General features: G+C 35.6%; 1 protein-coding gene across 20 annotated transcripts in view; it reads left to right on the forward strand.

Annotated features, from left to right (window-relative positions):
- ERC1 (ELKS/RAB6-interacting/CAST family member 1) overlaps positions 1-16,916 on the forward strand; it is a 311,410-nt gene that overhangs the window by 157,781 nt on the left and 136,713 nt on the right. For all 20 annotated transcript variants that reach the window (XR_011141700.1, XM_068947249.1, XM_068947332.1 and 17 more), the window contains one exon: positions 6,542-6,677. Coding sequence is in view for 19 of the 20 variants with exons in the window: in XM_068947249.1 (XP_068803350.1) it covers positions 6,542-6,677 (136 nt within the window). In the remaining variant the exon portion in view is untranslated. The remainder of the gene's footprint in view (positions 1-6,541; positions 6,678-16,916) is intronic.

The following is a 16,916-nucleotide window of genomic DNA, read 5'->3' on the forward strand; positions in this document are numbered from 1 at the left end:
CCACTTTCTTATATCTTCCCATCAGCTGGTTCTGGAAGAAAAAAATTATCGTTGCTTTAGCTAGAGACAGAGGTATGCTGACTACATCAGAAAGTGAGCATTGATAGCAATCAGGTAATTTTTAACACAAAGGAAAGTCGAAGACCAGTGTAAAGTTGAAATCTGCTTCTAACTTTTCACTTCTGCACATGCTGCTTCAGACATTGTTAAGCCACTGTTTCTAAAATCTGGGGCAGGCTGGTTTCCCCTAGCCTTTCTAGTGTTCATCTCTTGCTACCTCCAGTGCTGCCCTGAACACACACTTTGTTTGAAAACTGTGAGTTTCCTAGGCCTCAGGAAATGAAGTCCACCTTCCCCATCTCTGAAAGCGCCTCTGGAATTTCTTGACCCATATGCCGCAGGCCAGTTAAATTTTCAGGATCTGTTAATGTTTTCACTGGCATATGTTACTTTGTCATAGAAATGTCGCAGAACGGTGACAAACAGTGTAACCAAATGACAGTAGGTTGTGGGAGGAGAGACTCATAAACAGAAGTGCTAATTGAACGCTTGAGTTTGCCAGCTGTCCATCTCAACCAAAGCAGCTCATTGAAAGAATGTTGACTATTTGTTAGCTCAGACGCCTTATAAGTGGAACGGACATTATAAGGTTACACTAAGCGATTGGAAAAGTGTTATGAAATTATTGTTTCTTTTCGTTGCTAACTTAATGCGCCATTTTTAACTCTTATCATAATGTTTAAGAATAGTGTAAAACTACTTAAGGTGCTGGGATTGCTAGGCAGAGCCCTGCAAAGCAAAGGAAGAACCCCAGATAACACTCACTGTTCTTTAAAAAAATAAAGTAAACAAATCAGCTATTAATATCCAGAGTGACTGTTCCTGGATACACAAATGAACAAAAAGCTGAAAAAATCCCATGGCCCCCTTCTCTGTGGGCTCTTTATTCCTGAAATGGTTGATGCTTCTGAAGATTTATCTTCTGTTCACAGTGGAGGAATGATAGCATCAGCCATACCAAATTCCTTATAGATCCTTAGCAGTAAACTGTTTCCCTGATACTAATTTTTCAGTAAGACAGGGAACATGGTCCATTCAGCCTTTGGCAACTTGGCTTTGACTGTCAATCAGACACCCAGTTGTGGTGATAGGACTGTGTGATGTGGTCAATCCTAGGGAACAGGACCAACTGCATCACTTTTTTAGCTTTCTTTCATCACTCTCTTCTTTCTTGAGGTTAAACAATTAGGCCTTCAAATGCTGCCATTATTCTCTGTGGTTGGGTGATCAACCACAGGTAAGGCAAAGCAAGTTTTGAACAACTAAAAGCTGGAGTAAAACCATTCAGAAAAGTATTTTTTCTTATTTTCAATATTAAGTAGCGTTTATTGGAAACAGTTCTTCTTTGACTTCTTTCTGATTTCCAAAATGTGAATGTTTTTCTTTGTTTAACAACACTACAAAAAATAAAGTCTCAACAGTGTCGCTGTACTTACGATCTTTACAATTTTGTAAGTTAAGGTAAAGGTTATGACCAGCTAAAATATTTGGTGGGGAAGACCTAAAAAAAAACCCAAGCAGGTGGTGAAGGAAATGGTGATGGTGATTCAGTAAGTTCAACACTTTCCTCCAACATGGTTTTAAATTACTTCAGCTCAGAGTGCTAGCATCCTATTGTGCTGATGTTGATTTTTTTGCAGGAGTAAGGTAATACAGCTTTTTTTTTTTTTTTCCACCCGTCTAATAATCTATGAACAAGGCTACTAGTAAAACTCTGGGCAACTTAGTTCGTTGTTTTCTGCCTCCCAGCATTTCCTTCTGGAATTTTTTCTGATTATAACGTGCTTTGCTCTATGGCCTGAACTGTTCTTAGTGTTATACTCTTTCAGATGGCTGTCCCATTTCATTCCGCAGGAGAATAAATGTATTTCTCTGTATCTCTCAGGACTACAAAGTGCTTTGCGGTTTTACTGGATGATATTATGTATTATAAAATCTAATATTGCATAATACAATGTGGATTTGCAATTTTAAACTAAGGTAATAATTCACTACTTTATTGCATACAGTTTTCTTTGCAGCTTTTGCAATAATGTTGCATTAACTTTGTATGTATTGCATCAATTTAATTTATGTTGAGGAGCAAAATTTTTTTTGTTTCTAATTTTTAAAGCAAATACTTTAAAACAAATTAAGTTCATCTGTCCATCAGGATTAGCAGCTGCAGCAACAGCGGAGTGTCCTGTGGGTGGTGGTAATGCTGCGTCAATAAAGGCTCTAGCTGTGCACCATCTTTCTGACGTGCTGACTGACAGTATGTCTACTTTTAACATAGGAATATTTTCCAAGTACCTAAGGCAGATGAATAAAACAAGCTCTTTCTACTGCAGTGCACAAGATCTGTGTATATTTTTCTGGTGCATGTATTCCTTAGTGAAATATAATATGCGTGTATACATTTTGTCTTGAAGGTAAGCTTCTCATGGTGGTTGGACTGTTGTATTTTGCAACACGTTCTAGATGTATACTTCTTGGGTTATTATAGAAATATTGTTGTGGTTTAGGCATGTAACTGAACGAAAAGCAATATTAAAAATATAATTGCAAAATTCAAATTAACTTCTGCGCATTTTCAGTTGACATTTTATCACCTTTTATTTTACAGGAGCATTCTAATTTAAATTACCTCAGAAAAGATAGCTAGAGGAGGATAATAGCTTATGTCACTTTAACATGAAAATTCGCATAAGGAAAGAATTAACAGCTATGTATGGTGATATGCATTGCAGTAAAATATAATGAGATTAGTATTAAAATGCAAAAAATATTCTGTTTAGTACTGAATAAATTAATTCCTTTAAAGCCTTAATAAGTAATAGGGGCTATAAAGCAATTAATCTTAATAGGGAGGAAAAATCTTCCAAAGGGCTTGTAGGTAATAAAGTGAATTAGATCAATCCCCTTTCTATTTTTCTGAAGAACACTTGATGGTCCATTGGTTTCTATTGTTTGTAGTCTTCTTCCCTTATTAGAATTATTTAAAAATAGGAAACCTTGTCATTTGAAAGTTCTTGCTTGCTGTGATTATCTTAATTCGGTCCTCATCATGTTCATCTATACCTCATCCCTGGAAATTCAGGAATTTGATAGAGAAGTGGAAAGGTTTCGTTAAACAATGTAACTGTATCTTTCATTGGGAAAAAAAAGGCTAAAGTCATAAAAGTTAATAGTCATCTTCAGTATCTTGTTTCTTTTTTAATTAGAAGCCTGATTTTGATTCTACTTAATTTTCTCTAATACATTCCATTCTACGAGTACATGACATGACATATTGCTACATGGAGATAAATTATATATGCTGAAAAAGATTTTTCGCTCTTGAAGGCCTAATTTTTTTTAGGAGTTGTATCTCAAAAATGTTATGATCTGAAAATTTGGTCTAGCAATAGAAGCCATTTCACTATTGAAAAAATTAAAAAAATTTTTTTCCAAAATGGCTTATATTTTTCCCTGAAATACAAGACAGTAAATATTCTCTTTAGATTTTGCTTTTTTTATATTTGACTAGAAAATTGTTTATGATTTGATTTGAGGGTGGCTCTGAGAACTAACCTCCTCTGTGACAAATCAGTTTTGCTATTGTTGGTTTTGTTATTGTTTCTGTTGGTTCCTGTGTCTTCTTACTTTAAATATTTACCTTGTTCAAAAGGAACTGACTTTCCGATTTATATGAGGATCACCAGCATTTTTTTCTCTTTGTAGTCCAATATAAAAATGTTTTCGTAGGAGTATCTGATAATAATAATTATTATTATTGCTCTATTTCTCTCAAAGAAATGCATATGGTCCTTATTTTATGACAATCATTCTACCTGCACATTGCAAATTAGTTTTTACTAGTGTCTACTGCCAATAATGATTATTAGAAAACATTCATAAACCTCTAAGCAGTTACCATCAGTGTAATAAATTCCTTCTTTTTTGCTATCCTTAATCTTGTGCAATTATTTCAGTTCTGGTAAAACTACTCTTACAGGAGAAGGGTTTTTTTTAAAACCTGACTGTCCCTTTGACAAGGTTATGAGCTATATATGCATAGTTGCATTCAAACGCACTAAAGCAACATTCTTAAGGTTACAAGATCAAGCTCTCAAACTGAGGAAATTCCGGAGTTTTGTTTCTTTCTGCAGTCTTAATTAGCTTCCTTGTGCACATATATTATAACGTATATTTATTTTCCTCTTGACTGTCTCCTTGTAAAATGTACCAGTTATAATGTGCTCAGTTAAGAAGCATACATTCTGTATTTTATATTATTTTCCCAGTTCAGTATGTGCTCCCATTCTGCATGTTGTTCAGTGATGAAGATGAAATCATTCTATGACACTCATCATTAGATTATCTAAACGATCACAGATATCAACAGATCTGTCGTACTGAGTGATTTGGGTGATTCCTGTTAATCAAGCTTTTAAGATCTGTTTGCATTAAAACAAATACGTATGTACTGTGTGTATGCACATGCACGCACATGCCTATCTCTCTGTCAAATATATTAAAAGACATTCATCTTGGTTCAGACCATAGGAGGTAGGCGTCATAGCACAAACGCTTATATTCACTCCTTTCTCCAAAGTACACGTTTTATTTGAAGATATTTCAGATGACACAAAAGATGATCTACTTCATATTTTGATCAGGGTTGTGCCTTTATTAATATTGTTGTCTCTAATCTAACCAATGAATTATAGTAACACAGGACAGTGTGCCAGATGGTAGATCTACGTTTGCAAGTTTATGAAAATTAATTCATTCCTCTAATTTTCATTTAGAATTAGAATAAGAATGCTCATGGGGAACTGAACGTGTTGGGCTTACGTATTTTCATTTTCTGCATTAACTTAGCTGTACTTAGCTTTCTATGTTTATTTTTTAATACAGATAGAACCGTGTATTGTACAAGCTGAGTTAGCGCCAACATATTTCCAATAAGTTGTTTAATCACTGAGCAAGTCTGCTTTCAAACTGAGCAATGCACCCATTACCAATATGCAGCACTAGGTTCGAGCAACTTCACAATTATATTAGTTGTGTCTAAAAAGCATCCTGAGTCAAATCAGCTGTAATTTTTGGAAAAGGTAGTTAAATATGCCAATAATTTTTTGACATGATCAGAAAAGGACTTTCCCTTTTTATTTTGGTAGAAATATAGAAAAGAGTTTCTGGAGGTCATCAGCACTTTTTCTCAGTAATAGGAGTTTATGTAGCACCAAGGAAATTTTTTTATCTTTGCCGTTTTCCGAGCTCCAGTTGGCTTATATTGCAAAAAACAGAGCTCGGTGTTGAATTTGCATTTCTTGAAAGAACTCAAAGCACTGACTAGCCATATGCCACATAATTTGAACATATATATTGCAATGAGATATGTTCTTGATAATATTTTTTTTTTATGAGTTCTGAAGCAAATATTAAAGCAATCATCAGAGTTGTTTGTGATTTGTTCTAAAAGTGTTTCTGGAGTACAGGAGAAACATTCTTCCATCTTTACGTGGATAACATACCAGATAGGAAGCTGGTATATCATTCTGCTTTCTAAACAGTAAATTAAAGAGCTGTCCCTACTACTTGCATGATGTTTTGGGGAAATCTTGCAACCAAAGAATCTGTCTTTTATTCCAAAGTCCAAACTCCAGATATAATTATGGAGAAAAGGGCTGAGGAAGCAAGGCTAGCCGGTTTTGTTTTGATTGGACTAAAAGTTTAGACTTAAGTTCTCTGTGGTCAGGAGGCTAAGATTAAAGGGCCTGTAATTAGATTCAATGCTCCATGTGTCTTAATGCCCTGGAAGGCCAAACCCTGTCTGCAGGCAATGCTAGTTGCCAGGATCATCAAAAATAATTCATAGATGCGAGTGAAAAGGAAATTATGCACGCTTTCTGAAATAGTTTGTTCTTGCTTGTTCCATCTTGCTTGTTTCTGTAGAAATAAAGGGTAGAAAACCCCTCAAAATATCTAGTAAATAAGTGGAATCTGAGGTCACAAAGAAATAGTTTTACTTCTGAAAATGGATTGCCTAGATTTTTTTAGGTAGTCCTCTACTTTCAAGGTGTGTTTGATTATTTTTTTTTAATCCTCCTATATTTCTTACATTACATACAGTAATACTCAAAGCAAAATAAACTATTAGATATATATTTTGGTTATATGTGTGTGCGTGTATGATTAGAGAAAAGATTTCTGTGTAGCACATCCTACCTAGTCACAAGAGGGCAGGTGTGTCCTTTGATTATCAGTTTATACTAAATAATCATTTTTAAGGGTTTTGTTTCAGAAATTTCCTTGTTTCGGTTGATAGTGATAAGCCAAATGAAGTGTTCTTTAGGTTGATGGTTGAGGATAACATTTACATTTGGCCTGTTTGTGGACAGCTGCCAGAAAAGTGATCGTCTTGGGGGTTTCCACTCTTTTTGAGTCCAGATTGCAGTGGGATTGATTGGAGGTATCCTCTAAACTGCGTTCTGAGTGTTCTTTTCTTTTACAGGCAAGTAAAAGATCAAAATAAGAAAGTAGCAAATCTGAAGCATAAAGAGCAAGTGGAGAAGAAGAAGAGTGCACAGATGCTGGAGGAGGCCAGGAGAAGAGAGGATAATCTCAATGACAGCTCCCAACAGCTTCAGGTAACATGAGAAGTGAGTTAAAGGGATACGGCCAATCAGCCAGTCTTAGCTACCTCACTCTCTGCTGAACCTCCTGATTTATTTTCATAGCTGTTACATAAGAAATTTGTTATTGTTTGTTTTAAAGATGAACATTTCAAAGATAGCAGCCTCTCAGTTTCCTTTGTAGTTTACTCCGTTTTTGAAATAAGAAAAAAAAAAAGGTTTAACTGTCAAGTCAGTTATGAAAGGAATCACTGAGATAATTTTATCATACGGGCTTTGAGACTGGTATAGCATTTCTTTCTTCATTGCTGTTCTAACAGCCTTTTTGTTTAGCTGTTTTGTGTATTTTCCCAGCTGATTTCACCTTATATCACTATGTTTTCTTCAGTAAATGAAAGATTATCAAGCCTATATCAGTGAGTATTCTTATAGTAAATTGAAATTATTTTGAGGTAACTGGAGGATCATATATTTTCTGTGTTTACTCAACATTGTTTGACAGTGAAATCCTACTCTACCTCATGAGTTCTAGGTTTTCTCACTAGTCAGTTACGTATTTTGCTTTATTTTTAAAATCATAATCTGCTGCTGCCCCACAGAGTTAACTGATGCCCTCCAATCTATATAGGCAAATGAAAATCATCAGTTGAAACTAAGTGAAATATTTCTCATTCTGAGACATGTAGATGTTTTATCAAGCGGTAAGTTATCAGGTGCTGTCATAGTTATATTAAACTATGATCATGGCATAAAGCAAAGATATCATGATGCTAAGTGAGAAGACAATGGATGTTTTGCCTGTGATGTCTGTAATTTACAAATGTAACTTTCTTTTTGGCTAGTGAAAATGAACATAGAAGTCTTTTAAAATTATATTTGAAATCTTAACAGAGCAAACCTTTCAGGAGCTATTTTCTTTTACTATGCTAGGTTAAATCCTGGTTCCTGTTACTAGCTACATTTGATACTGCAACTACAATAAAGACATAGGGTAAATCCTAATAGTTCACTAGAAAAGACAAATCTCCTCCTTAATTTAATCACATACCTCTTTACTCTGCTCTGGGGAATTCCAGTGGAGCGGTATCAACTCTAAGAACTTTCAGAAGAACCACAGAAACACGTGTCCATGTGGAATGCTCTCAGATGCACTATTTTGTGGTCGTCCCCCCCCTCCAAGTTCAGTCCTGTATGTACAGTGCACTGAAATGGTTAAGTTCTAAGTGTACAAAATGATTTCATAACTCCAGATTTTTATAAAAGACTGGGATGTGGGAATTCTACAGCTGCTCATGGGTTTTGTGGCTGTAATGCTACAACAATCCACAAGGCTCTAGTTATGTGGCAGCTTAAGTTCAAATAACATGATATTCCTTGTATTAGTGAAGTGTCTTGACAATTTTCTGAAAATAATGTAGTAATTGATTAGATTTCTAATCTGTTTTTGTATAAATATATATTTTAAGTTGGAAAAGATAAGTAGTGTTTGACATCTGAAATGCAATTTTTTACATACTATATTTATCAAATGATACCATTGCACAAGATCATCTTTTTTGGTGTAGTACTTTCAGGTTTTAAAAGGTACAGTTTTCTTTACTTGATTTTTTTCCCGTTCCATTATGCTTTCCCTTTTCAGTTTTCCTTTCTTTTATGCAAACAGAATGTCGTGGAAGAAGCCTGAAATTTGTTCTCTCTCAGATCCTATTAGCATGCTAAAATTGCTCATTTGTTACTGATTTCTTCAGTTGTAGTGTTACTTTCGATATAATTTTACACAAGTATTTATGAGATAAAAATAGACATTAACAAATATCTAAGAATTTGAGATTGAAGTGGCACTTAATACTCAGTGTTGAAATGTAGAAGTTATCACAATGTTAATATTACTTGATTTTCCCTAGTGTCTTTCCTGCTTTTGTGAACATAATTGTCCTATTTGGGTGGGCTCATTTTTAGAGTCTTTCCCCATATACAGCACAAGGCTGAAGGGAATGCTTTCATTCACAGATGAAAAAGGTCTTTAGGCTCTAATGAAAATATCAGGCTAAGGTAAAATATGGAGTGTTTAATGACAAGTGACAGGTTCAATAAAAGCTCCTTCCTTTAGAAGAGCTCTCTGCCTGTAGCCTCTCTCTCTCAAGGACTTCAACATTTTGGTTTCCTGGAAGTAAAATTTACCCAGTACCACAGTTCAATTTGTTAGCTATGGAGACCTGTCTTCTCCGTAGACTCTAAAGGGCACTGCCTTCTAATTAATTAAAAAAAATAAATAAACCTGAGAGGAAAAGAGATATTTTTTGTGCAGCCATTGTTGGGTTTGGGGTCAGGACACACAAGCACCAATTTCAGATAATTTTGGTCTTGGTGGTTTTGGCTGGAATTAATAATAAGACATTATGAAATGCTTAAAAATATATGATCTGCATGTTCCTCGGTTGACCGTCTGCAATCCAGTCAAATAAACACGCTCCCAAGCACATATTCCGCTCCTCCTCTCTGTGTCCCTAACAGGCATGTGGTTTCTTTCTTCCTGAGTCCAGTAACAAAATGTTCGTTTATTCAGAGAGCTCTGATGATGGAAATTTGGTATTTTGGGGAGTGGGGGAAGAATGAAAACCATAATGTCTCAATTCTAGTGAGCTGGATAAATGGGTTTCCAAATTTGTCTTTTCCTCCTGGATTCCCTTAAAACCACAATTCTCCAGAGATTTGAGAAGTTAACGAGTGTCTGGTCTATAAACAGGACAAAAAAACAGGCTGTTGGGCTGCAATAGAAAATTCTTGCTTCAAGTAACTGAAGCTTGACTGTTCTGAGAGGGAAGTGATATTCTATCTTATCTTAGAAAGGTAACATTTACTGAAATTTCGAGAAATTTGAGTGGGTACTTGGAACAGACATATGGAAGGTAGCATGCATATTTTCTTACCTAACACTCCAGCGTCTTCCAGAGTTTTCAGAAGGAATTTTCAGAATATTTTGTGGCGTGGAGTTGTCTACCACTGTATCCATATTGCAGCAGCTGTCCTGCAATCTCTGATTGCTTCTAATGAGCTGTATATCCAGAAGCTGTGTAAAATACATTTAAATTCTTTAATGAACAGCTGTAACACCAAATAAATTTGTTCTTTTTTTTTTTTCTGTTTTTATACACTGAAGTTTAGATAATCTAATGTGTACTTCCTAATCCTTGAATTATATGCAAGCGGGCAAGTCTATGTTTCTTGGTCCTTGTCTTTGTATAATTCCTTTATCATGTTGAGCATTAGATAGGAAATATATCTCTGAAGTGGAAAGAACTGAATTTTTCATCTAAACAATTGTGCAAGGCTTTTAAGGAAAGCTTTTGTTCAGTAATATCTTTACTGGAACCCAGATCAAGCTAGATGAAACTGAAAGATAGCCAAATGCTTTCTCATCAAATGAAACATCTGAATCCATTTTTTACCAGGAACTATTTGTCATGAGACACTATAGCATGTACACACAGCTAGTGTAACAATTCAAAAGTCTGAAAGCCCTACTGAAATACATCTGGTCTTAAATTACTGGAGAATGTAATTCTAACGTGCTATGCCTGCATTTTAAGGGTAAGGTTGCTGAACCTTTTTAGCCTGATCTCTTGATTGATCTCTCCGTGATAAGGGAGAAAATGATGCATCTTCTTTCAGCTATCAGTAAAGAAAGATCATGCTTCCCTAATTAATCTATGAACTTAACTTTGGACTATGTGTACAAAACCACTGAGGAAATCATTAGCTACAGAGATTCATTAGTGCACTGTATTTATTTTGCAAGGTCTCTGGGGAATGCAGAGGTTGTTTCTTTCTATCATGTGCTGTAGATAGTGAACATGGGTTTGGAGTAAAGTGGTTATGTTGATTTCAACATCCGGATTGTGAATTTGTGCAGGAAATGAGTCAATGAAAGAAATTTTAGAATACAGAATATGAGACCTCCAAAACTGCTATCAATAAACAAAATCAATTAGACTGTGAGAGTTCAAGTAGTTGGCAATGGCAATGTGGAGAAGAGGAAAAGTTATTTATGTATTAGAGGTCTTTTATGTTAGGGAAGTCCTGTGCTCTAGGGAAGACCTCTGTCCAAGCTATAAGAACGATAGTTGTGAAAGCTCAGGTGAAAAGAAGAAAAAAGAAAAAGAAAGGAAAGCCAGTAGTTGCACAGCACTACTCAGGTTGGTCTGATACACTTTACACTTCCCTCTCAATTTGAGAGTTTAAAGAAAGTGAACTTTTTCAGTGGGAAAGATAGGTGAAGGTGAGATGAATCAAGATTTCAGCAAAATGATCTTTTGTAATTACTGTGAGACAGAAGAAAAATTCATACTCTTGTAAAGTGTAAATGCAGTATCTATTTTTATTTTGTCTTGCATCTGCAGGTTTTATTCCAGAAAATGTTCTGACATTTGAGACCTATAGTTTCTCTTTGGGTTCAGATCCATCTTTGAGAATTATTCAGATCCAAATGCTCTTCCTCTCTCCCCTTTCCTCTCCCAGTACTTGTAAGGCATTGATGACATCAGGAAGAAGTTTTGGCCTTCCTGGTATTGGGCACTTCTGTGCGCTCTCCAGCCTTGGAGGTGGTATTGTTCCCTGGGTCTGACTAGGTGCCATTGTCAGCTGTTCAGGTGGCTGTGACTTCATTAAATGGGATATCCAGTTCTAGGTTACCCATGACCCTAGGACAGAACCTCATGACATAAAGCACTGAAGTGGTATGAATTCACTTCGCAGTTCTGCTTTTAAGAAATTTGTTAGCATTGTTTGAAGGGGTAACTTTTTCCTGTCAGTCATCAAATCCTTCCATAGCTCAGCATAAAGGATGGGACTAACATCATTGTTATGTTCTTGGTAATTAAGCAAAAATGTGATTCTATGTTCACACATGATCTGAATCAGATTTGTACTGTCTGGTCCCCCGGTATTATATAGAACTTTTATTAACAAGCATGCAACATGTATGAATAAATATAGGGTTTAAATGACAATCATACCTCATAGCAATCTAAGTGGAATAAATGTGTGCAAATTATTCCTCCCTTTTGCTTTAGACTGGACACAATGGTAGCCACTCAGTAGTTTTGGGATCAACTGACCCTCCAAACCTCTCTCTGACAGATTCTGTGACAGCTGGCTATGCAGAGGAAAACAGGATATACTTCTGCAGTAGATACTCTAATGCATCATGATTTGTTAGAGATGTAACATTCCAGTAACCATTTTAATTTCCATCAGCTTTTACAGTAGGTTACAGAAAATACAGCGTTCCCAAATGTTACATTCTATGCTTGTTTAGTTAGTTCTGTGCATTTACTATAGGCACAAGCAAAAGTTTAACCCTGGCGTATGCATGGGTTAAAACTAGCCCTTGTTCATGTCTAGTCATAGCTCCACCTGCCAAGGGAACTTTTCCAAACCTGAGAGAAGTTCTGAAAATGATGACCTTTTAGTGAGGCTTTTTGCAACTCATAGTGAGGCAAAGTTTCTTCGTTGGGGTTACTTTGAATTTTGCCCTTTTTTAAGGAATTAAAAATTCCTACTTAGACATTCCTGGATATATCTACTTATATAAAGCAGATAGACATTGTATGCTGATGAATAGCCAGCCCCACTTCATGTTCATGTTTTGTAATATGTGTGTGAAGTAATGCAACAATTAAGAACAATTTTCAGATATCTGCATTTACAATGTTCTCTAATGAAAAAAAACCTTAAATTTTAATTTAGTGTTTCAATATTTTTTCATTTAACGTCACAGAAATAGGATTGGAATGGACGCTAGTCCATTGAACAATATTGCATAGTACCAAAAATTAATGTATAATATGAAATTGCAGTATAATGAAATTATGTTTTTGTGTGAAAGCTACACTATTGGATTTCAATCTCAGCAAGACAGTAGTGCACATTGGTAGCACACACAAAAAATGAGCTTCTAACTAAAAGTTAAAGTTTCTTCCATTTCCTCTGTTGTAATCATAAAGCACAACTTTATTCCAAAGGATATCATGAAGAATTACTAACAAATTACCAGAAAATAAAGTGGAAAAAGTAGGAAAAATATCTGCATCTTCTCAGAGGAGGTCCCATTCTTAGGAATATTAGTCCTGTTCATCTCTCTTTGCTGGACTTTGCAAAACAGTAAATTCTCCATTTACTAGAAGGAGACTCATAAAGACAAACTTCTGTGCTTATTAAGCTTTGAGAGTGTTTACCTGGGTCTCTTTCTTATATCAGCCTTCCCAGTTGTCCATACAGAAATCTGCTCTCTGCATTTCTTCAGACTTCTGCATACAGATAAGAGTATATAGTAGTTTAGGTGCCCAATAAAAAGTGCAAATTTACCTTGGCACTTCTTCATTTTCTCATACTTGTGAAAGTCTAGCTACTTTGTTAATATTCTTGCAAAGTCAGCCATGAGAAAAATGTGATGACAGTCCTATCTCCAGTATTAACAAAGCCTTTTTTTCTGACGAATATTTACAAGGTCTTAAACTTTATTATCGCTCATGTGTGCAGTGTTACATGCTGAAGCAACAACAAAAATAATATACTTTTGAATGGAAAATGTGTTGTCTCAGGAGTTTCTCTGTAGCTCGTATGAGTTGTTTGTTTGTGTTATTAAAGAAAGGAAATCTGGGTTTTTCCTCCATCTGAAACATAACATAACGTTTTTGAATATCAGAATATATAGCCTTGCTGTTTGATTTGATATGACAGTTCTTATAGAGACAGAATCTGTCATTTCTGTGTAATCAATGTTTATGACATGAAATACATTGTTACAGAATTACCACCTCCTTTATTCCACCAGAAGAGAGCGCAATACTTGTTACTGTAACATTTACAGAAACTAAGCCTGAGAACAGACTTGACATTTGGAATGGATAAGTGTACGCCTTGATAGACACTTAGCCATCTGCTCTATTTGTTTTCACTTTACAGTTTAGTTTACTATACATTTATTATGTTCAGTTTTGACCTAGTCACTGCCTAGTCTTTGTATATAATGTAAAAATAGTCTGCAGTTTTGAAAAGAAAGCTAGAAGAAAATCCTAAAATTAGCTATTTACAACTGGAATTAGGCAGTCTCCCAATTATCCCAATATTTCCTTAACTGCAAATTGAGAATTGTGGCGAGAGGAAGCCATTGTGAAGCCTGAGTTTTTAATAGAGGAAAGAGGACTCCTTACATCTTAACATTTCTCTGTGATCTATCCGGAAGAGTATTCTCCAGACACACTTTCTCCCAGTCTTTACTACAGAAACATTAGGTGTCAGTGGATGATGAAATCTGCTATTTGTACGCAGTTGTCTGTTTGGCAAAGAAGAGCATTGATACCCTTTAGGATATGCCAGAAGCTTAAATGCTGTGAAGACTGGACAGCTGAATGCGTGCCAGCAACCTTAACCACTAGATGTTTTTCAGAAGGGTTTTTTTTTTTTCCCCAAGATTAGTGTCTGAGTTCAAACTCCTTTCCTAAAAACTGTCAGAGAGATTAATGTAACTGTTGACAACATAGTGTGGTTCCTTTGAGGAGGTCTCTCCTGAGAGTAGAAAACATTGAGGGCTAGCTTTAAGCAAAACAATAGGAATACGTTCAAGGAGAAAGACAGCTTTCTCCTCATTTTGGAGTTTTATTTCTTGGGCTTGAGAAATGGCAATAAATTTGTGTTTTTCCTTCTCCTGATTTTCTCTCTCTCTCTCTCTCTTTTTTTTTTTTTACTTGCTGTGTGAAAATTGTTTCTAACCTCTATCTTCTCAAGAATAAAAATGTCCAGTCTGCTCCAGTGTACTTCTTACTCTCACTGCTTGATAAAGTTGCTACTCTGCTTTGTTCTTGTTTTGGCCAATAGACGAGGAAAGGTGGTGGGGTGATGCTGTGGACCTAAAGATTTGGAATTTGTGTGTGTGTGTGTGTGTGTGTGTGTATGTGTATAAACAATTTGATCAGGCTGCCAAATTGTTACCATCCTTAAATTACTCTGTTTTTTCTATGGAAACAAGCCTATTATGGCTTTTATTAGCACTTCCCCTATTAAGTTTTCTTCTTTGACCTAGGATATGTCACAACAGTTGTTCTTATTGTGATGTGCCCACATTAACTGGCATTGAGGCTTAGGCTAAAAATTATTTATTCATAAGTGGTGATTATAAAATATTCAAAGTCAGCATCAGTCTTTCAGCTGTTGAATTTTGGTTGAGATACACTCAGATCTGAATGCAGGTGGCAGGAAAAACTAACTGGATCTTGGAATCACTTCATCCTTTTCTGGTGATTAGACTTCAGGTCTCTCTGCTGAAGATGTGTGAGATGCATATATCTTACAGTCCCAGTGCTATGGCTTTTTTAGCTTACGTTGTGCAATTACTGCTTTATGTTAAGGTGACGTGTCTCATTAAAAAGGCAAATGTGATATTTTCTGTAAATGAGACTAAATTTCTTAATTATATTCATTTATTCAGGATATTAAAACAAAAGATAACTTATGTAGCTCTAAAAGCGTCTCACAATTCTAACTCAATAAAATGGCAGATGAAATTCAGTATGAGTACCTATTCACATATGTCAGCAAAAACAATCTTAAATATATGTGCACAGTGACAGGTTCTCATCTAGATATTGCCACATGGCAAAAATCTTAGAGTTATAATAAATATTTTCATGAAAATATCAGTGGCTAGCTGAAGTATTTTAAAAATCAAATAAAACATTGAGAAACATTGAAGGACAAAACAGAAAATATCAGTATACCACTATATAAATCAGCCAGGCATTCACCTCTTGAATAAGATACAATGGTGTGGGCCTTTCACCTCAGAACAAATATGGCAAAACTAGAGAAGCTAAGCGAAAAAGAGAAAATATGCATATGGACTAGCTTCCATACAGGTAGAAATTGAATAAACACTTTAACATGGAAGAGGAATGAATCAAGAAAGACCTGACGAAGATCTATAAAATCATGGCTGGAAAAGGTGGTTACGAAACAATTTTTCTCCTAGTATAAAGTCTAAGGCATGAAATGAAGTTATCGGGCATTAGGATCACAACAAACAAACAAAAAAACCTATTTTATGCACTGCATATTTAAACCATGCAGATCATTGGTACAGAACTTGTGAATGCATAAAGTCTGCATTGATTCAAAAAATAATTGGATAAATTTTTGGAAAAAAAATCTTTTAAGAGCTATTAAATTGGAAGAAGAGAACTCTAGTAGAGAAAGTGTCAAAACTGACGACTGCTGCACTGGGTGGAATATCACTGGGCACTTGTTTAGTTCTTAAATTTTTCCTAAGTGTTTGTTACAGGTCACTGTTGGTATGCCTCATTAGATGAACTTTCAAACTGACCCATTAGCGTTCTAATTTTCTTTTGAAAAACTTCTTTAAAAAACTGGTCAGTGATAATTTTTTTCTAATAAAAATGAAATTATTATATGTATACCTGGTTATACTGTATTTTTGGAGTTAAAGGTGCTATTTAGTTTTCTGTAAGTAGGAATGTCCCGGTCTGTAAACTATATATAAGAAGTTGAAATAGTTTTCTTGGCTTTGGTAGCTGATGTTGGTAGTCGAAGAGTTTCAAAGATACCAACAGCCTTAAGGAAGGAATTTTCCTTAGCTGTCCATATTATCGGTCAGTTGATAGTTGCAAAGGCCATTTTTATCTTTCACGTCTCCCCAGAGGTGCAATCTTCCTGGCTTCCATCCATTTGATCCTTCAGAGGAATGAGTGGGTTTTGAAATTCGAATTTAGGATGTGCTGTGTAACAGGCTAAGAGGTGGTCATGGAGCTGCTACCCAGCTGCTCTGGCAGAGAAAGAAAAGCCTAGGAAGATAAGTAGATGCCATCAATTTTATCAAAAAAAAAAAAGTATCTTAGCGATCAAAAGTTTGGGAACCAGTGTTGCAGGTGAGTCTTTTAAATTTTCATGGGCAGAGATTTCACAGCCTCCCTATAACTGTGGCGCAGCAGTAAGTGTGATAACCGCTTTGTCTGCTTCCTCCCTTCCGATGCCGTAGAAGCCCTGTTTTCTATCTGTCCTTGTTCTGAACTCAAACACTGGAAGAAGTACCTCTTCATCCTGGAGACGTTTGGAGAATCAGGTGAAGAAGAGTCTCGAGAATTTCTCCAAACTAATCTCTCCAAACTTATATAGAAAAAGAAAATAGTTTTCAAAACTATTACTAGCCATTTTATTCTTCAGGAGCCAGGGAGTATTTTT

Source organism: Struthio camelus, chromosome 1 (genome assembly GCF_040807025.1).
Source record: "Struthio camelus isolate bStrCam1 chromosome 1, bStrCam1.hap1, whole genome shotgun sequence".
Classification (NCBI taxonomy): Eukaryota; Metazoa; Chordata; class Aves; order Struthioniformes; family Struthionidae; genus Struthio; species Struthio camelus.